This window comes from Aedes aegypti, chromosome 2 (genome assembly GCF_002204515.2).
Source record: "Aedes aegypti strain LVP_AGWG chromosome 2, AaegL5.0 Primary Assembly, whole genome shotgun sequence".
Lineage (NCBI taxonomy): Eukaryota > Metazoa > Arthropoda > Insecta > Diptera > Culicidae > Aedes > Aedes aegypti.
The window spans coordinates 405,596,609-405,619,565 of NC_035108.1; the positions used below are offsets into that span (position 1 = coordinate 405,596,609).

The 22,957-nt window shown below is 36.5% G+C and overlaps 1 protein-coding gene across 2 annotated transcripts in view; it reads left to right on the plus strand.

The window, feature by feature from the left end:
- LOC5575841 (troponin C) overlaps positions 1-22,957 on the plus strand; it is a 59,800-nt gene that overhangs the window by 13,759 nt on the left and 23,084 nt on the right. The window contains exons 1-2 of one of the 2 annotated variants that reach the window (XM_021847250.1): positions 11,565-11,893; positions 21,827-22,140. In XM_021847250.1, coding sequence (XP_021702942.1) covers positions 11,846-11,893; positions 21,827-22,140 — 362 coding nt within the window. In that variant the 5' untranslated portion in view covers positions 11,565-11,845. Of the gene's footprint in view, positions 1-11,564; positions 11,894-21,826; positions 22,141-22,957 lie in introns of those variants that run through there. The other variant, XM_001662201.2, reaches the window with a different exon arrangement.

The following is a 22,957-nucleotide window of genomic DNA, read 5'->3' on the forward strand; positions in this document are numbered from 1 at the left end:
CGTTTTCTGATACTATGGGGAACGTATTGATGTTGAAACCATGTTTTCCTGCTTGCAGAAATTCCAAACAAACTTTTTGGTGGGTCTATTTTTAATTATTGCGGTAGAACTGTAGCAGTTCAACTTGAAAATATTGGCAGTATATATAAATAACATTGCCAAAGATATTTTATGGTGAAATTCATAATTGAAGATTTCACTGATATGAAATTAAAACAAATGCTTGAAGGAATACCTCTACAAATTTCGTTATGAATATATCAACGAATCCCTTCCCCTTTCCCAGTTATTTTGCTCAATTTTTCTCCACAAATTCCATTCCTGCTATGCTAATTTCGGAAGCAAAAGTATATCTGGAGGTTTGCAACGAATTGCCTCTGGAGGCAGAAGACATTTCAAAAACACATTTCGTAGGTAATTATTATTGAATAATCCGGATTTAAAGCAGAGTTTTCAGAAAAAAAAACACAATGATTTATGACGCAATTTTTTATGTGTCTTGGACTTTTGATGAAAGAATAATCTTGACTTCTCGAAAGAATTCATAATAAATTTTTTGAAAACCAAAAAAAACTATTTTTTGCAGAGGAATTTCTAGTACTGAAATACGAATATTATATTGAAATGTTGAGTAATATTTTTAAGTTGAATCCGGGAGCATATACCGGAATCAATTTGTGGATAACAATTAGACATAGAAGGAATGGTTTTCTTCCAGGATGAATTCACGTTGAAACGTCGTGGGCTTTGTGGCTGTGCGGTTAGTGTTACCAAGCATTTAGCCGCATCGAGTCAAGGAATGTGGGTTCGATTCTTGGTTCAGTCTGGAAAACTTTTCGTGAGGAAGGTTTATCATCTGTGCCACTGGGCATTGCATGCTTGTCCGTTATCTAGTGTGGTGCTTCCTTCAAATGCCAAATCGTCCACTTGAAGCATTAACGTGTCAGTGTGCCATTTTTAACAATATATTTTTTTCTAATTTCCACGAGATTTGTAGCAAAAGTTCTGAAGACACCCTTCGATTCCTTGAGCAATTTGACTACAAGGATAAAAATCTGATCCCCACACCATGATTTACAAATCATGAAATAAATAAATTTGTTAGGTCATAATATCAGGATCACAAATCATGATTCCTGGAGTCATAATCATGATTCCTCATAAGCGTAACATCCAGTGTGAAAACACTAAGCGGCGCACTTTGCTTCATCTCATTCGTATCGATCACGAAGTGGTTGAGTGGTAGAGTACGTGGCTCACAATCGGAAGGTTCTTGGCTCGAATCTCAATGTATGCTATATTTAACTTTTTTTTTATTTTGTCGATCATAAACCAATGCGCGACTCAGCATTTTTGGCATTTGAATCATGATTCCGAGCAATCAGCTACAAAAACCTAACGCGTGTGTTGCGTTACGGCAATCTGACTCATGATATCATGAGTCCAAATCATGGTGTATTTTCATAAGACGAAAACACGCTGGAATCATGATATCATGAGTCATAATCTTGTTTTTGAATTCTGTTTTCTACCCGTGTATACTAAAAATTTTCAAGCAAAATATTTTTCGATTCAAAAGATCAAAATTCAAAAAAAATGTCAATTTCATGTCATCCATTTGAAGAAAACTCAGCCAGGTTGAAATTATTTGAAAAGATCTGTTATGAAACAAGCCGCATTTTTCGCCAAACAATTCCTTTTTTATTGTTTAAGTAGTTTCTTTGATAATTTTACCTATTTTTTTTTTATAAATTTAGTTGAACATTAAATGAGTTGTAGTTAATGTATGATTTATTTGGCGAATTACTGTAAGGGAAAGCAGTACAACCGCTCACTTCGAGCAGGAAATTCTCAAAACATGGGAACTCATAATGCAGTGAATATGCTGCTTTATGCTAAAACATTTGAAACAGCAATGTTTCCATTATTTAAAAATAAACAAATTTAGGGAACCGAATTTCCAGGATTCTGGAGTTAGGGTGTTCTAGTAGATGGTTAATCTTTTGGTTGTCGCGTGATTCACTGAGATCAGAATCGATACGCTTATGTTGTGTACAACAAGCGAGGTTTTCCCAATATTGTTGTAAAAAAAAAACAAGAGTACCTACGACTAAATAGTTTTGTTTTGTTGGAATAATAATAGTCATGTTAATTGATTCAGAAGTTTTTTCTTTACGTCAAATTCATGTTTCTTATTTTTTATATTTATTATTATCCTAAATAATGAAGGATGAGTGGGGAGGGGTCCGTGCTTGAATGATTCTGGACGGGGCTCTGCACCCCCTCCCTGTGCCTACGCCAATGCATTGTAGAAAAATCTCCTTTTTGGTTGTCATCATCCTCGATAATTAAAATGGCAAACGAACCTCTCGGTTTGAGGGTCAAGACAAAATTGATTTATTCAGTTATCCAAAATTATTCTGACACTTATTTAGTTCGGAGACACTTGAAAGCACTTATGTATTGTTATGTATTTGATCACCAATCAGTGATCGACACCGAAAAAGAGAATGCTCAGAGAGAGAGAGATACGGAGAAGGCTAATTGCGCCAAACCGAATTGCGCTTGACGACCACACGCTGTTTGCGTGTTCAGAATGTAATATGATCCCAGCCTATTTTTTTGCCGGGTCAGGCTTTAAGTCATCGAACTGCTTTATGGGCTCATATTCGTTCGCCGCATAAATCAGTTCGATGGCATTGTAAAACGTTTGCTATTTTCTTTGTGGGGTGCCACTAGAGTGGTCCCTTAAAATTTGGAAATGGGATTTGCTAACATGTGGGATGCACATGCCACACCATCCCCCTAACGGAAAGTGATTGGTTGTAGATGATTTCAAGTGTCTCTCACAAAATTGGATGTATAAATTTTCATTTCCTCTTTTTATCGAGTCCTCTCAATTTTATAAAATTGTAACTTTTCGCTATTTGTTTGGATGTATCAATGTATGTTGTATTCATGTCTATATGTATGTATGTTTTCTATGAATCCTTCCCTTCCCCCTTTGGAAAAGCCTCAGCATATATTTTTTTTTTTTATAATTTTAGTAACCTAGATTTATGTACCTCAACTGTTTTCTTATCTTTTTGTATGATTGCGTTTGAATCGGTTAACTTTATTATTTTATAAGGTCCTGAATGTACCTGATCTAATTTGTAGTTGTTTTCGGATTTTAAGAATACTAAATCTCCTATATTTATTGGTGTAGTTTTAATGTTTTCGTTCATTCGATTTGTCCTTAGTGTTTTACTTTTTACTATTTTCTGCAAAACTTTTGAATGAGCAATCTGTAATTTATATCTTAGTTCGTGATTGTATGAATCATGGTTATAAAGTGGATCAATTTTTTGGGTTGCCAAAAATTGTATGTCATTGCACTTTCTTCCAAAAATGAGCTCAAAGGGTGTGTATTCATGGTCTGCACTCGGTGTAGTATTATATGAAAAATAGTAATGTGGTATCCATTCATCCCAATCTGATTTGGATTCATTAGAGAAAATCCGTAGGTATTCGTTTAAACACCTATGGTTTCTTTCTAATGCTCCTATCGTCTGTGGATGATATGCGGTAGAACATGTATGGTTTATATTTAGTAGCTTACATATTTCGTCAAACACTCCTTTATACTCCGTTCCTTGATCGGTTTTTATACTTTTCATGGGTCCGAAGTTTAAAATGCAATGTTGGACAACTGCTTTCGCTATTGTGTATGAAGATTTATCTGGTATCGGAACGATTATTACGAATTTAGTAAAATCACACTGCATAGTTACAGCGTAACGATTTCCATTCTCAGTAAGTGAAAATGGTCCGACAGTGTCTATCGACAGAACATCGAAAGGTTTGACTGGTGTTGATGTAATTACTAATTTAGATTTAATTGAAGGAAAATTTTTATTAAGCTTACATTCTACGCAAGATTTGACGTAGTTTGATATGGTTTCTTTCATATTCTGCCACGTGTACATGGATTTCACTTTTCGGTATAACCGGTTAATACCTAGGTGTCCTCCTGTGGGCGAGTTATGAAACTTGTTTAGTACATTATTTACCTGTTCTTGATTTGTCAAAAGCCTAGGTTTTTCGAATAATAATATGGTCGTATTCCTTAGAATATCATTACCGATTTGTTTAAATTTTTGAATATCAATGTATTTGAATATAAGATCGTTTGTTGCGATCGCTAGCATGTATGAATTGTTTCTTTTATTTGTTATTTTTGGGGCCCCCTTTTCAATTTCCTTCATTATTGTTTGTATTGTTACTATTTTATTTATATTGTCGTTATTACTTTGGATTTTCAGCCCGAAGGCCGTTCCCTTAGTATAATTTTTATTAAAAATTACTATATCTAGTGAATTATCGATATTATGTACAAAACTTAATTTCGGCAGAACAAAAGCTTCCTCATTACTAACTGTTTCGTACACAAAAAGTTGATCAGGCTTTTGTGACTGAACGTTAGGATGTGTAACGCTGTTTTGCCTTTTATGTATGGATCGTGTTACTACATACATCTGTTTGAGAGATTCAGTACAAATTTGAATTCTCGAAAGGGCATCTGATACTACGTTAGACCTTCCTTTTATATATTCCACTTCGAAGTCAAATTCCTCCAAATCCAGTCGCATTCGGGTGAGTTTGGAAGAAGGTTCCTTCATTGAGAATAGGTAAACAAGAGGCCTATGGTCCGTTCTTATTTTAAACTTACGACCGTAAAGGTATGGTCGAAAATGTTGAACCGCCCAATGGATTGCGGTAAACTCCTGTTCGATTGTAGATTTGTTGGATTCGCCTTTTGTAAAAACTTTACTGGCGAATGAAATAGGTAGTTCAACACCATCATGTAGCTGAGCAAGAACTGCTCCACAGGCTACATTTGAGGCGTCTGTAGTTAAAATAAATTCTTTTCTAAAGTCGGGAGATTTTAGGATATTTGGTGATAGTAAAGACCGTTTAAGGGAGTCAAATGCTTGTTGACAAGCATCACTCCACTGAAATGGTACGTTTTTTCTTAGAAGTACATTGAGCGGGTTTGTAATAAGAGCAAAGTTTGGTATAAAACGACGATAATAATTACAAAAAGCAACGAATCGACGAGTTTCGTCTGTATTCGTTGGTACAGGAAAATTCTTAATGACTGTGTATTTATTTTTGTCAGGTTGTATTCCGCTTGCGGATATATGATGCCCTAAATAGGTAACATCTGCTTTAAAAAAATTGCACTTGTGAGGGTTAAGTTTGAGGTTGTATTTCCTCAGACGTTGAAAAACTTCTTTAAGATTGGCAATATGGTGATTTATTGAGCACCCGATGACAATGATGTCATCGATATATAGGAATGCAGTTTCGGGAGGAAGACCGCTTAATGCAATCGTCATCATCCTTTGAAAGCTATTCGGGCTAATATTCAGCCCGAATGGCAGTGCCCTGAATTCGATGAGAAAGCTGTATATTTTTTACTTTCTTCACTTAACGGGATTTGATGAAATCCAGATTTAAGGTCGAGCGTCGAAAAATACTTCGCTCGTCCTAGTTGGTCTAAGATTTCATCTATCCTTGGCAATGGAAATTTATCTATGCTTATTTTTTTATTTAATTGGCGAAAATCCACTACTAGGCGCCAAGTTTTATCGCCCGTAGCGGACTTTTTCGGTACTAGAAGTATTGGGTTATTGTACGGGGAAACTGAATTTTGAATTATTTTATTTTTCAGCATGTTTCGGACTTGAATTTCCATCTCATGCTTTTGTGCTTCCGGAATCCTGTAATTTTTAATATACGTGGGACTCGGATCATTTAGATGTATCGTTTGCTTGTAAAAATTATTTTCTGTCAGTTCGTCGTCGGTCAATGCGAAAACATCACTGAACTCTTCAAAAAGATTTTCGAGCTTGCCTTTGAGTTTTGTATCAGTTACGTTCAATTTCAATTCATTTAATAGTGCTTGCTTCCTGTGAGTATTGTTTGCTGATTTATTTATATTAAATGCTTCGTAATTTGAGATTGGTACTAGTTTTGGTATAAAATCATTTGGAATTTGCACCGTTTCATCTAAAGTGTTCATGATTTTAACATAAGGGTAATTTGTGCTAATTATGCCATTAGCACAGAAAACTCCATGTTGAATTTCCTGTGCTATGGTAACGCTATCCTCAATATTGCCAAAATGCAGTCGTTTTAATACTTCGCATCGTGGTGGAATAAAGTATTTACCTCTCAGGTGATTGGTTATAGGAATTTCGAGGGTGTTTTCTGAAGTTCTGATTGACAATATCCAGGTATTATAATCAATATTGCATTTCCAACCTGCAAGGAAATCTCTACCGAGAATTCCATCGGTAGGAATTGGGAAATTTTCGTCCACGATGTGGAAATTTTGGGCTAAATTTTGGTTATAAATTTTGATTTGCACTAAAGTGTCTCCTAGAGTGGATGTTGTTCCATTCCCTATACCGATTACGTTGCATTTGTTCGTTGGTCGATAAATTTGGCTTGGTTTAACTTTGTTTGATTTTAAGACTGATATATCAGATCCACTGTCCACCATGAAGATGCACGGTGTTTCTGATGCATCAATATTAAGACATACGAAATTCGAGGCAGCTACATTTATTGCGTATGCTGCCCGAACGTTACCCCTAAAGGGTGTTGCTGTATTGATTGTACCCCTAAAGGGCGTTGTGGCTGCTGATAGTTCACGGGCGATACTAAAGGGGGTATTTGCTGCTGAAAACTTGGCAGTTGTTGTTGATATCCCTCATTTGCACTTTGGGCAATAAACATTCCATGATTTGATAAAGGAAATCCACGATTTGGAAATGAATTTCCACGACTTGACCAACCTCCTCTTTGATGTGGATATCGCTGATATCCTCTGCTTTGACGGAAACTTCCGCGATTGTGACCAAAATTTCCATGGTTGTACTGATGAAAATTTCCACTGTTGTGCTGTTGAAATCTGCCGCGATTATTTTGCGTTTGGTGGGCTCGAGCACGACCTCGAGCTCCATCTCTTGATGTCCACATTATTCGAGTAGTATTTTGACTTGTTTCTCCAGTAATTGGGCTGGATTGTGCATTTTCTTGCAATTTCTGAATTGCATCATTAATATTGGTAAAATTACCTGCTTTAAGAACAATGCGTGCTTCATTGTTCTTAGTGCTCCTGATGAGAGCATCTACGCCATGTTTTGTGGCCATTTTCTGTGCTGTAGCTTCAGGTATGTTGTCACCCAAATACACCGATTTTAGCTGCGCGATAATTTTGTCGACTTGTTCACAAAAGTCAGTCACGTTGTCCGTTTGTTTAATTGCAGCGAGTTTAGCTATGAGGTTTTCTGTTGTTATTTTTGACATGCAGTGATTTTTAACAGCGTCTAGAGTTTCGTTAAGGGTTTGATTTTCATTCACGGCCTGACGAGCTTTGCCGGTTAAACGAGTTCTTACGAACCGCACCACCGTGGCTTCGGCAGCATTTTTCTGGGCAGGGGTTGCCTCCGCAAATGTTTCCTCTACGTTTGAGTGAAACAACCTCACTGCGTCCAGAAAAGTTGTTAAATGTTCTGATGTGCCGTCGTAAATTTGCACTAGGGCTGTGCCCAATTTCAGATCGACTTTAGGAGTCGCCATTGTCGTGATATTTATGACTCCTGATTTCGCGTCGTTTACTTTTATTTTCCGTTTTATTATTTCGGTTATTTCAAAATATGCTTGAAGATTTAATCAGAAAGTTCAAATTTGCTAACGATATTTCCTCTTCGAACTCTATAAGTCTTTGTTCAACATCGGCATAGAGTTCATGAGCATATTTAAATTTTGCTTGAAGAGTTTCGGTTCTATAATTCGTATTTATGGACTTTTTTAGATTATTGGCAAGTCTAATAAACTGACCAACATCCTCTTCAAGCTGTATCATTAATATTTTGCTAATCTTATATCTATAAACATTAAAAGTAAAAACAAATCCTTTACTTATCTTACAACCATTCCACCCGTTTAGCGGAGGCGCACTCCTCGACGCTGAATTCTGGTTCGATTGCTGTTCCTTGTGGCGGAGGCGCACTCCTCTACGCTCGCTTTTAATGATGATTCACTTTTCTGCTGCTATTCGCTGCTACTGTTGCCGGCCTCAGGCAAGGGTCTCGCGTTCATTCATCATGTTAGATTCGGCTACTTTCTTTATTATGGGCTACTGCCCCACTGTTTATCTCTTAGAGGCGAGATAGATGCCTGAAAAAAAACTGACCGTTTTTCGAGTTCGACACTGTTTGTACTTTTTTTTTTAAACCTCACTTAGTTTATTTATTATGCTTCCGTGAATGTTCCTTATACATGCGGTAAAACATGATTAGTAGTTGTAGTACTACTAGTATTAGAATAATGTTCAGTTTAATATCGTTTTTCTGGTGTAAACTTTCGTGTACTTCTAATCTATTGAGTACTTGGACCTGTGGGTCACCTTTATTTTCCGTGTTCTTGGACTCCGTAGTGCCCATGTTGCTGATTCACTCAAACTACACTGTTCTAACGCTCCTTGTCCGTTTTATTTCACTTCAGTTAGTTCGTTAATATGGCAAATTGTGCCTTTTCCATTCCTTTAGCCCACTCGGTGATTATTTGCTGCATTAATGCCACTGTTGCGCACATCAAAATTAATGCTAGCATTATAATTAAGATCGATGTCACCGTCATGGTGCAAAATCTTCACTTCAAAATCTTCACAACTGTTTTTCACACTTTTTCACTTTGGTAGCCTGTCACTTTGGTAGCCATGTAGAAAAAGTCTCCTTTTTGGTTGTCATCATCCTCGATAATTAAAATGGCAAACGAACCTCTCGGTTTGAGGGTCAAGACAAAATTGATTTATTCAGTTATCCAAAATTATTCTGACACTTATTTAGTTCGGAGACACTTGAAAGCACTTATGTATTGTTATGTATTTGATCACCAATCAGTGATCGACACCGAAAAAGAGAATGCTCAGAGAGAGAGAGATACGGAGAAGGCTAATTGCGCCAAACCGAATTGCGCTTGACGACCACACGCTGTTTGCGTGTTCAGAATGTAATATGATCCCAGCCTATTTTTTTGCCGGGTCAGGCTTTAAGTCATCGAACTGCTTTATGGGCTCATATTCGTTCGCCGCATAAATCAGTTCGATGGCATTGTAAAACGTTTGCTATTTTCTTTGTGGGGTGCCACTAGAGTGGTCCCTTAAAATTTGGAAATGGGATTTGCTAACATGTGGGATGCACATGCCACAGCATGTTATTAGAAGCAGGTACATTTTCTGATGATTTTCTGTTCGGATTTGCCGTTGATGAAGAAACGAAATAGAAGTGACTTACGGCGGCATAAGCATGGGTATTTCCATTTGATTTGAAACATATCAAACGGTTACCCGATAAAAGAATATTTGAAGAGGAGAAACTGAAGTTACCTGCGACAACATTGGCATAGGAGTTTCTTTGTGAGTTTTAATTCGAAATAAAAAAACTCGAACCTGGTTGCCAGACGGAATAAAATTAGCTTGATAATAATTTACCTAATGGCTTTGATAAATATGCAAGCGATAATTAACTTAAAAATGAGAAGTGTTGGAGATTCTGGCTGAGGAATTTCGGCTACAAAAAACATTACCTTTTATCTGCCTGGTGCGAACCTCAACGATTTGTTTGCGCAAAGGGCAATCACAAAAGTTAGACTTGCTCCACAATTTGCGCATAAAAACTTTTTGCTATCTTTCTTTACAGGACAAACGATCTTAAGGTGAGAAGAACCTCCGCAAATCATACATTTAGCATCCATGCGATAATGTTTGGTACCATGACCCCACTTTTGGCACCGACGGCACTGAGTGGGGTTTTGGAAATTTCCTCCAGGTTTTTGCAAATTAGTCTTGCTTTTCCTAAAGCTCCAATATTATCTAGATAACTTTTTTAAAAGGAACTGAATAATATTCTTGAGAAAGTCCAGATTGGGTTCTCATTTTAATAATGATTACTTGGACTGGGGAAATTCCAAGTATTTATTCCATATTTGATCTCTTCAGAAGACTTATAGTAAATTGAAAGACCTTTCAAAACGATCTTGAACGAACGTTCAGTTTTATCGTCATAGGTAAAAATATCATTCCTCTTTTTAATGTACTCGAATCCTCTGAGTAGGATCTCAATGAAGAAACAAAAAAGTAGATTGGAGTACCTTGCACCTTTTAATTCCGCCCTAGTTTCTTATCTTTGATAGATATGCGTATTTCGACTACCACTTGCAGCCTTTTTCAGTGTCAGGTACTCGCATCCACTCGTATCCGTAAAATTATGCTTCTTTCCTTCAAGATGTTTGAGAAGAAGTTTGCGATCTTGAGGAGTTTCCGGCAAAACGCGACAGTCTCCTTTCTTTGCGATTTGGAAGGAAACCTTGATTCCCCTAATGGAGTTCAAGATCTCCTGCCTAAATCCCCCAAATTCTGAACAACTGACCACGATGGGCGGCACCCTTTGTTTCCTCACTTGAATCAAAAAGCCTGGGCTAGAGGTTGCAAAGATGTGATGTTTTTTGAGGGGAGTTGTGAATTAAGAGATTCACCCTTGCTTTTGTTCGTGGAAGCAACCATATTCAGTGAATACATAGAAGTGACCTTCTAAGAGGTTTTTCCCTAAATGGTATCCAAGTAGGATTACCACCTTTTAGCTTTATGCCAATTTGTCCAACGAAAAAATTCTACTGTATTGAATTTATTGCTCATATTGATACAATTTTCAACATTATCTATTTCTCTTTTCAAAGCAAGCGTCTTTTAGGATTATTTCTTATATTCTCCAAATTTTGGTCTTTGTAATAAAAGGGGCCCAGATAGCCGTAGCGGCAAACGCACAGTTATTCAGTATGACCATGCTGAGGGTCGTGGATTCGAATCCCGCTGGTCGAGGATCTTTTCGTAAAGGAAATTTTCTCGATTCCCAGGGCATAGAGTATCTTCGTACCTGCCACACGATATACACATGCAGAAATGGTCATTCGGCAAAGAAAGCTCTCAGTTAATAACTGTGGAAGTGCTCATAAGAACACTAAGCTGAGAAGCAAGATCTGTCCCAGTTGGGACGTAATGCCAAAAAGAAGAAGAATAAAACTGGAACTTATGTTTTGTTTTAAACTTCGAAAATTGTTGACAATGAAAAGTCTTTGACATCGACATCTTGTCCAAAGTAACACAAATTTAATTTGTCCCGTAATGTAGCAAATCTTTCACACCACCCTGTTGATAAACAAACATGCCACTTGCAGTTCGTGTCAGTTTACCGCTCTGTTACCGATGTTCTTTCATCACCAGCAGCACCACCACCGGCCAAAAAACGGATTCCTATTCGGGACCGCCAAGGGTTTGGCAATTGGTCCACTCATAGACTTCCTCCTGCGTATCCTCGCCCAGTACCACCAATCCCCATACCCCACCAAAAATGCAATGCCGGACAGCTTACGAAATTGGCAACTTCCCCGTTTTTTTTTTGTTTTTGCTCCGAAAAGAAAGCAGGTCCCAATAATCCGATTTCAGGTTCAGTTTGATTTGTTAGGTATCGGCGTTCGGTTCGATTGCGCACCTCCGGTTCTGGTTGGCGCAACTCTTCTGCCTCTTGTTCTGCCCGATGGGTTGCGGTCAATCGGAAACAAAAATTGGTGATCAGTCGAAGATCTAGGTCGGACCTAGAAAGACAGAGAATTGATCAGTCGTCGTCGTGCGATCGCGGTTTGGTCCCATTTTTTTGGATTTGGACTTAAATCTTTAACACCTGGTTGGTGTTTGTCCCTCTAGTCTATTTTATTGGAAACTACCGGCTCCAGCATGGCTTCCAAAAACCTTCGCCGAGCGAGCAGTATTGCAGTTTACGACGTGAGTGTTTCTCCACTTATAATTGTTTCCGTTTCCGTTCAGTGTCGGGAGGAGAAGACGGCGTGGTTTTCATTGGTTTGAAATTAATTCAGACGAATCGGGATGGCTCTGGTCCGGTTTCAATTAGTGGCTGAGAAGTAAATAGTTAACGACATCGTTTCCCGGAATAACACTTGCCTGGCTGGCACAATTTGGTTGATTTAGTGCGAAATTGACGATGGATTTGGATTGTGATGTGTGGTCAGAAGTGCATTAAAGAAACAGTGTGTTTGTGTTGAAGTGAATATTTTGATTCTAAATGGGTTATGCTACCAGTAGGTACTTGACAAATCTAGATTCGAGATTTGAAAATTATTAGAATCGAATTTAATATAACTTACACCGCTTTCAGCTAAGATCCCAAACTCATGGTAGCGACAAGAGGTAAAGAAATGCAGTCAAGCATCGAACCGCTTGTTCCATTATTGAGTCACGGCAATCAACTACCCTGATCAAAGACAGCCTCATATTCATTGTGAAGATACTCCACATATGATGAAAACATTAATTTGTGCGCAGACCTTTCAATTTTCGTTGAAATGTCTGTGTTCCTAGTTTCAGGTGGTATTGATAGGTATCAGAAGTGACACTACTACTCAGTAAAAGATTTACAACACAAATATTTGAATTATTGCAAAGAACCCATTTTGTAAAAAGTGGCATAAGTTTGTATTGGAAACATTTTGAAAATAATCAATTTTACTGAAAAATGTTATTGTACAATCTTGTATATCTCAAGAAATTGATCAATTTTGTAAAAGGGAGTATTGCTTTAAATAACTTCATTTGAAAATTACTTCTGTTTTTTGTCAAAATTAAAGATTTGCAATAACTCAAAAGTTTGTTTGCGAAAAGGTCTGCTTGTACAGTTTAGCAAATTTCAAGTTATTTTTGAGCTGTGGTGAAAATTTCACCACAGTCAACGAAGTATTGTCAACGAAAGGTTAATGATAAAATAAAGGTAAAGGAAACTTCAACCCAAATTTTAACCGAAATAGAATTGGCGTTGAAATATGGGACTATAATTTATCACCTAAGTCATAGATTTGTTTCGCTATTTTGTATGTCTATTGCAAACGAAGCGTACCTAATTAAATTAAGTATATGATACATTTTTTTGGTTTGGAGTAGGATGATAAGTGAAGTATTGATATTCCAGAGACACAGAAACTATGCTACGGAATTTTAAGAATGAAGATGAAATCTATCGCACAATTCTTGGATATATTTTCCAGGGAAACTCATCAGCTATATTTTTAGACTTCACATACAGTTCCAAACGACATTTCGTGTGAAATTTTAGGTAGATCTTCTGAAGGTACTAGTTTACAAAAAAAAATCTGTGTGAAACACTTTCCAAAAACAAAATCATCGGCGGCTTTATTGAAAATAGGGCTTTGTAAAAAAAAATCATAAATTATGCAATAAAATTTTCCATTTTTTTTTATTTATCAATTTGCCACCCAAAATACCATGCCCACACAGTTACGGATCACCCACAGTGACGGATCACTTTGGCGTTCAACATCGGATAACTCGCTCAAAACATAAACGTTGACCTAAAACATATTTTTCCCATGTTATACTATTTGTCTTCTACCATTTGTAATGCTAAGCACAACATTCAACCGCTAAATAACAGTGTATTTGACAAATGTTTAGTTGATACCACACAGCTATCATTATATGGTCATTTTCTGTAAGAAGTGCCGTCAGCATTCATTCGCCATTCATTCGCCCCCACAGGTGGTACAAATGTTATACTATAAAACATGCTCGTTCGTTTCGATATAGTATGAATTCATCTGTGGAAAACATTTTTCTCGATTGTTGATTCTAAATACCGAATATTGGCACTTCTAACTAGTGATCCATAATATGGACCAGGAAATGATTGTTTACCACGGTTATGGATCTCTTCCAAATAATGTAGAGTTCTACCATTTTAAGCATTGGATTCGACATTTTCAGGCAATAGCACTAAGGATAAAACTAATAAAACAACAAGGTTTGGAAATTTCATTTTTTAGCAGACAAAAATAGGTGGAAAACTTGGTGTGGAGCGAAAACAGTACATGTCTCACTTACTACAATGCAGTATCACAACAAAAATGGCATTTTACCCTTGTTTCCAGCTATAACGCTGCTATTTTTTGCAGTAATATGTGACATATTGATAACTTTCGCCAAATCATGGAATACAGATGGATTGAGTTAAAAATCTCTTGATTTTGCGCACTGATCCGTAATATGTCACAATTTGATCCATAATATGAAAATTGATCCATAATATGGTTTTCAGAAACCGATAATTTTTTTATTTTTTATGCAATCCTATGTAAATATTGCACTCAAAACAGTTTACTAACCGAAGTTCCAATTTAAAAAGATTCAATTCGTGCTTTTAAATTATAATTTTACGTTTTCCATGTCGTTTTATTGAATTTTATAGGTTGGACTCCACACTATTTGATCCATAACTGTGGGGTCATGGTATACAGGGGCTTTAATCCAATTTTTTGCTTAATTTGATTCAAATCACTGTTAGATTTTCTTAAAAAAATGTCCAGCTTCATTATACTGCCCATAACTGCATAACACTCACATTCGACATTTTTGACAAATTGGAGTTAATACCATGGAGAGGGTGCGGCTTATTTTTCAAAAGTTCTCAAAACCGGAAATTCGTGTGCTCTACTGAATTCAAATCATATAAAAAGAGAAACCTCAAAATTTTCAAGTTATAAAAAAAAACCTTCAGTGAAGTAAACATAACTCTGTTATTTTTCAACTGATTTTGAAACTTTTTGCACCATTATCTTCCAAATTAAATTTATGAAAACTTTGTAGAACAAAGAGTTTGTCGAAAATCAAAACTTGTCTGAGTTAAAAAAAACTTTTATCCAAATTTTTCCTTATTTTACCTAAAAATTAATTTTTGTTTGACCATAACTTCATACATACTCAATCGATTCCGAATCTTTTTACATGTTTTTGAAGAAAATTTAGTTGTTTTCAAACTTTTTTCTAAAAAATGGTTTTGATTTAGTTATTTAACAAAAACTACCCAAAAACATGTTTTTTTTCAATGAAAAAATCAAATTTCTTTAGATTGTTCAAGTTTTTCGCCAGAAATTGCATTTTTTCTATAAAACTTAAATTTATAAAGCATCTTGCCTCATTTACGAGTTGAATAGTGCATATATTTTTTAACACATGCAAACATATTTTTGTTTTAATATTATTTAAAACTTGTTGTAAAAACCTTTTCAAAGGTTTAACAAATGAGAAAAACCAGTTTCCGCTTTATAGATAATATTTAACTGGCAAAGATTAGAAAAAACTGGCATTTTTCGATAAAAAACATATTTTTATGCAGTTTTTGCTGAATAAGTTGGTCAAGACATTTTTTTTAGTGAAATGTGATGTATGAAAGGTTTGAAAACAATTGAATTAGCTTTAAAAGCATGTAAAAAGATTTGGAATCGGTTGAGTAATCATAAAAGTATGGTCAAACAAAGATGAAATTTTTAATAAAATGAGGAAAATTTTGGAATGAATTACTTTTAAATAAAACTTGTTTGGATTTTAGACAAATTTGGTGTTAAACGAAGTTTTCATAAATTTAATTTTAAAGGTATTGATGCTAAAAGTTTGAAAATCGGTTGAAAAATAACAAATTTGTGTGTACTTCACTAAAGGTCATTTATTATAACCTGAAAATTCACCTTCAAGACGCTTGCGCCACCTCTAAATGTTAATATTTTTAGCTCAGATTTTGAGGTTTCTCTTTTTTAATGAGTTAGTTTAATTCAGTGCTCTAGAATTATTGGTTTTGAGAACTTTTGAAAAATAAGCCGCACCCAAATGGAGAGTCATCAAATGATAAATACTTTCGATCTCCTAACAGAAATCTGTGAGTATGTTCTAGAAAATTAAAAAAAAAAAAAACAGTTGTTTTGTCACATTGGTAATTATAACCCAGGCCTGCCCAACCTTTTTGGCTCTTTTTAGACATAAATGGTTGATGCGTTTGCAAGAATAGACCGATATGAACAAAATTAGTCTCAAATGAAAGCTTCGTTTTATATATGTCTAATCTATGCTGAAAATTTGAAATTTGTATCAAACTCTTCGCTAACGATGCATCAAAGGGAAAAATCAGTCCGGCCCGCGGGCCGGATCATTTTTTATATTTAATGGCGTCGGTAGCAAAAAGGTTGATACAAATTTCAAATTTTTCAGCACGGATTAGACAGATATACCTCAAAGCTTTCATTTGCTACTAATTTTGTTCATATCGGTCTATTCTTGCGAACGCACCAACCATTTATGTCGAAAAAGAACCAAAAAGGTTGGGCAGGCCTGTTATAACCGCATAACAGTCACATTGAGATTATAAATGAGCCTCATAATGTAATAGCAATGGAATTTCTATCAGAATTAGTGAGATAGTGTGAGATATGAGTTTTACAAAATATCAGCCTCAAATAATCACTTTGAGTTCCTGCTATTTTTTTTTTATTTTAGTTTCCTCCCATACTGCCATGAAATGCACACTTGGTATTCAATTTACTCAATGCCTACTTTAGTCGAATGTTACAAATATGCAGTTATGGGCAGTATAGTTTTTCGTCTCAAATGTAACATCCCAAGTAACAATTTTAGTTTTACGAATTACTTCCAGGGTGCTATAAATAAACGCCCATAAAACCATGGTCAAGGCACGGTTGCCTTCATCGCATCCCCCAAAACCTCTTGTAGATTAGAACGTGACTAGTTGGCCCACTCTGAAAGAGGCTATGAAGAGTATAATTATGTCACACGAATAAAGCAAAATAGCATTTATGATAGCTATTTTGAGGCCACCTTTTCTGGATGAATGTAGCTTCATCTTGAAAATGATTTTATCATAACTATTGCCGAATTTATTCCAACGTAAACAAAACAAAATTAGATTGAAAACACGTCTGTGATAATTTATTTCTCAGTGCTTTTTATTTGAAGTGATTTATTTGGATATAGCGCTCGAATCTTTAGTGTCGAGTGAGATTTACTATGAAATGTGATGAGAAAGAAGTAAATTTGCCGGTGCCCCCTCTGAAAGTGGCGTATTTCTAGTTATTTAGCATTTGCAATCGCCAGGTGAAGAATTCAACATTTCTTGGTTTGACTGGGTAGTAAATGTGCTTTAAATTATATTCAGTCAGTTAAATCATCACACCATAGCATCTCACGAGTGAATTCCTGGAGACAATATGATTTGAAAAAGTGAAATTGTGGCAACCGGAGTGTAATTAATATGGCGGAACCATAATTGATAGATTGCCATCGACAAATGCTGTTTTGTTATCATAAATACATAAATAAGGGCACGCTGTTATGATTCGGCATTTGTGGATGTAAAATTGCCTTAATAAATGATGATTGAAGATGATTCAGCTTTTTTCGCTTTTTATGGTAACTAAGCAGCATTTCACATAGTTTGACAGTTCAGTCGTGCTGTTTTGAAGAAAATACGCAAAAAAAGGAAAACGCATATCAGTTTTGCATTTCACCATTAGGAATAGAGTAAGGTGGGGCAAAAGTTCGACCTTAGTGGTATAATCAAAGTTTCCAGGAAAACAATAGCAGTTAAAACAAAACAAATACCATACAGTGAACCTTCAACATATTGGCTATAGTTTTGCTGAAAAAACTTGTGTCAAAATATTTACCCATTTTTAGTTATAACCTTAATTTTCCGGCAACGCAGTCTTTATTAAAGTAAAACGGGGTGCTTATTTGCCCGACCGGTGGGGCAAGAGTTCGAATCTAGTGTGGGGCAAAAGTTCGCTGGCTAAAACACAAAATTTCGATCCTTTTATGACAGGCATACTTTACACCAGCCGTAAACTTAAGTTTGCCGAAAAATACACACTAAATTTTCATCAAAAAATTGCCCAAACCGAGTTAATTGTAATACACTCAAAAATAGCAGTTTTTCGCAAAACAAAGTGGAAATGTAAAATTTTGGTGACAATTTTCACACGATCAGACAAATTTAACTAAATTTGAAGATAATATGTGGATTTTAGGCAATTTGCAAATTTTTCCGTGATTTTATACATGGGTCGAACTTTTGCCCCGCTGATTCGAACTTTTGCCCCACTATGGGCCAAAAATTGTTTTCAAGCAATTATGCAAAAACTAATACACCTCAAAGCAACCTTATGATAGGCCTAGAAACACCCTCACATAAAATATTGGAAAAGATTTTATCTTCAATTGGTTCCAGGCAACGAAAGTTTGACCAATAATTACAATATTCACGTCGAAAAACAACAAATCGCCATAACTATTCCAAATCTCAATCGATTTTTATGATATTTGGAGTGAAAGTCGCTTGAATAGCATTCGAACCACCATGACATTTATAAGATTTGTTTTGAATTAAGCTAGAAATCTCAAAAAGAAACTCTTACCCCACTCGAACTTTTGCCCACTTTACTCTAAGTAATCCTTGGTAATAACGCAATGTTAGTGACGTTATATCGGTGTGGTAAGTATTAAATTAGCAATGCAAATAGTGCTTTCGCATCTTATGAGTCCCAATACTGATTTGTGAGGTATAAATAAGGTAAGTCATCAGAAACCAAGTGGAAGTCATGCAGCTTAAAAGTAGCTTTTATGACAACAAGCTGTATTATATGAGTCTTTTATCATGCTTGCCGTTCCGCTATCATTGCGTTTGGGACTTTAAAAGATTTGCAGAGACATTCGATCTTAGTCATGACACAAGGTTGGATGTTGTTAGTGGCGAGGCGACCGACTTGGTATACGTGTCCTTCAGTTTTTTTTTTATATTGAAAGGATATGATCGAAAGTTTGACTCTCATGACTCCACCTTAAATGTGAAAATTCCTTACATCATCATCATGAAATTCATGTTTTCAATCTCTCTTGGAGTTCATTAAAAAAATTAAAAACTACTAGTAACTGGAAACATTACTTTCATTTGCTTCGCCAGTAATTCTTTCAGACACTTTTCACAGATATTTTTTTCTTTTTATCGTTAAATTATACGTTTCAAATTCTTATTGGAAGTCTGCAGGAATCATCTGTGCAAAATAGCGTTAGCGTTAGCGTTAGCGTAGTTACGGTATACTTCGTAGATTGGATACTAGCAACATTCATGTTTCTTTTTAATAGTCTCGTCCTGACTACTTTCAAGAACAAGGCAGGGGAGTATACCTTGTTCAAATCATAAACAAGACTACTAAAAGCATGAATATCGCTATTCCCGGCCACGCCCATCTTTACCGTAACTTGGGATAGGGGAAGGAAATGTTGATGTAGCACTTACTTAATGAGAGGCCACCGACTCAGCGACACCCTCATAAGTGCTACGGAGTTGGAGGTTGGGGAAGGTATATTGTCAGGATTCGCCTAGAAAGCTGGCGATAGACCATAAATATTTGTTGTTTAAGCGTTTTCAAATTAATCTTTTGAATGCCGGCAATCAAAAGAGAAAACAATAGCTTATTTATAGTATAAATAGTATTTCGCGAAATGCTTGTCGATTGTGCAGTAATATTTTTGCTCAATAACCAGTAAAAAGCAAAACCGATCCCTCCAGGGTCATCGGATTGTATAAAATAACGATACGCGTAAAAAAAAAAATCACGCCTATTGAAAAACTGTACTGTGCCCATTGAAAAACTGTACTGTATTTTTAGATAATCGAAAAACGAAAGGAAGCGCGTTCGAACTAAACACCCTAGGATAACACAGTCGGTTTTTCTGCTCAAAATTATACGAAAAGCAGAATCGATCCCTCCAGGGTCATCGAACGGTTAAAAAGCATCCACGACCGATTGTTAGTTGCGTAACACCCGCCCGGACAGAATGCGCAATCTGAACATAATTATCAAACTCCGAAAATAACATTTTCCGTTCAAGAAACGATCAGAAGTTCCACGACGCGGACAAAAACGATCCGGAAGACTCACAAAAGAAAAAGTATCATACTGGAACAAACTCACCGGATTGATTCTCTAAATTTATGTGCTGCCTGTCACTTCCGGATGGTTCGGTGAACTTAGGGCAGCCAAAAACCAACAGTACTGAGGACACAAATCAAACAAATCACTTTTTCATTTTTCACTTTTCACTATTCCATTTCTGAATGTCTGAACTGTCCTGCTTGGGCTTCACGAAGCACTACCCAGCAAGACGCTCCAAAACAGGAAAAAACAAAACAATCATCTCCGGCGACGAAAACATGCGCGAAACCGTGAGCTAAATCCATCGGACTACGCAAAACCGAACTGTCCTGCTTGGGCTTCACGAAGCACTACCCAGCAAGACGCTCCAAAACAGGAAAAAAAAAAATCTCCGACGACGAAAACATGCGCGAAATTGTGAGCTAAATCTATCGGACGACGCAAAACCGAACTGTCCTGCTTGGGCTTCACGAAGCACTACCCAACAAGACGCTCCAAAACAGGAAAAAAAAAAAATCTCCGGCGACGAAAACATGCGCGAAATTGTGAGCTAAATCTATCGGACGACGCAAAACCGAACTGTCCTGCTTGGGCTTCACGAAGCACTACCCAGCAAGACGCTCCAAAACAGGAAAAAACAAAACAAACATCTCCGGCGACGAAAACATGCGCGAAACCGTGAGCTAAATCCATCGGACTACGCAAAACCGAACTGTCCTGCTTGGGCTTCACGAAGCACTCCAGGAATCATCTGTGCAAAATACGTCAGTAAGTCCATATAGACTAGATGCAATTAATTGAATTACATGCTTTGGATCCAAATAAAAACATGTATGCTCATCTACATAAATAAAAATGAAATATTGTTTGTATGTCACGAAATGGCTTGCGAACAGGTTACCAAATTTTGTGTGTACCAATAGTAGTAGATATTCAATGGGAAAGTCGATAAAACGGGACAGGGATACCGAAAGGAAGGAATTTAGCCATTGAGGAATTTGGCTTAAAATTAAGTTGGCAACTCATACCGTAAATTCTTTGGACAGACGGAACTCCTTGAAATTTTATTGTAGAAATTTATTACTTCACTCGTTATTAACATTCAATTTCCAACAATTCGCAAATCTTTTTTCAATTGTGAAGGTTTTGTTTATTTATGCATGACTTAAACAACATTAATTTTCTGATAAGGTTGTCATTCAAATTCCAAGTAACATCTTCCGAACGGCTTGGGAGCGTGAAAAGAGAGAGTCAAAAAAATCCGTCCGATATATCTACAAAATGTTTCCTGCCATCGCACCATCGCTCATAAATTCCTCATTTTCTGACTCACTCAACCGAGGATTTGTGTGACATTTCCATCGTTCCCCGAACAGATGTCAAATATTTTTTCCCCCTTACACATGCCATCATCTATGCGGTAGGAAACGAGAAATCATCTACCGCACAAAATGGATCAATTAATTTTAAACCGCAGCCACTGGGATGGGTTTACTGCAACCTTCATCTCGCGTGAATCAATCGTTAATGATTATGTCACTGCACCTTGGCTCACGATCAATAAATTCTTGCCCGATTGCAACGTTCATCAGTAGTGGAGGTTATTTTTCGAATTCGGAGAAAGGATTCCATTCAATGCTTTTGCTACAAAATTTCAAACAGTTGAATTTTCCAATAATATACTCACGATATCTGAATTATTTGAGAAAGAACTACTAATTAAGAAATTATTGGACGAAAATTTTTGTACAAATTTATCTCTATAGATTTCTAGTAAAACATGACGTGGATGTTGAAAATGTTGAAAAAAAAAGTGTTGAATCTGTTATAACATAAAACGTTAAACTTTTGAATATTCGAATTATTAATTTCATTAAACCATTTTCCTTTCGTTTATTTCATTCCACAGGAAGATGAAGAGCAGAGGCTTATCATTATGCGCAAAGCATTCCAGATGTTCGACACGACCAAGTGTGGTTTCATCGACACGGTCAAAATCTCCACCATTCTGAACACATTGGGCCAACAGTTTGACGAAGGTGAGCTGCAGGACCTGATCGACGAGGAAGATCCAGAGGAAACCGGAAGGGTAAACTTCGATCAGTTCGCCAACATTGCCTCCAACTTCCTGATAGAGGACGAAGACTCGGAAGCCATCCAGCAGGAACTGAAAGAAGCCTTCAGAATGTACGATCGCGAGGGTAACGGCTACATTACCACCAGGTGAGCGTGTGTTAAATTCTTTGATGAGTATGAGTCTTTGATTATAAATTCATTGCTTCATCATCATTTAAACTTTTTACGGCTTCTCACACATTCATGGTTGCAAAAGTGAAACGTATCCCGGTAACATAATTCTCCTATATGAAGATAACCTAAAAATGTCTTTTCTGATTTCAATATCAATTTTTTTGTCCGCCCTCCACTCGCCTGCAGCATTAGTTCGAAGCAAGCGAGTAGCTGACAGACAGACAGTAATCCTACATTGAATTATTAAGTACCCATCTAGCACACAAATGTGTCGTGTCTAGTAGCATCATGTGCAGGGCGGAAAATCATTCATGGAGTAACATTGAGTCCATGTAGCGTTCAGCCATAACGTTGTCGTCGTCGTCACCGTGTCAGAATGTTCCTTCCCGGAAGACATTCCCATTCGTTTGGGCATTCGCCAGTGAAATTGAAACCTGAAAGCATTTGCGCATACCTGTTCGAGAACGATGGTTGTGCCATTCTTGACTCACCGATGGAAGAGGTTGGAACAAGCGTTGATTCCGATCCTTAATGATGGTACCAATTAATTTGTGACTGTATCAAAAGAAGCTCATACAGCTACGGTATCGGACAAATAAAAATGCACCAAAGCCGCTTTCCAACACAAAATTATCAACTTCAGATAGCAATACTTCCACCGCTTCAAAAACGATTCTTTTCATTTTTCTGTGATGAACTAAAATTTACCTCAATTTAAAAAAAATGATGTGAAAAGTATTGATTTTAAAGTTACAGATGGGTTGAATTATGACAAAATAATTCACCAAGA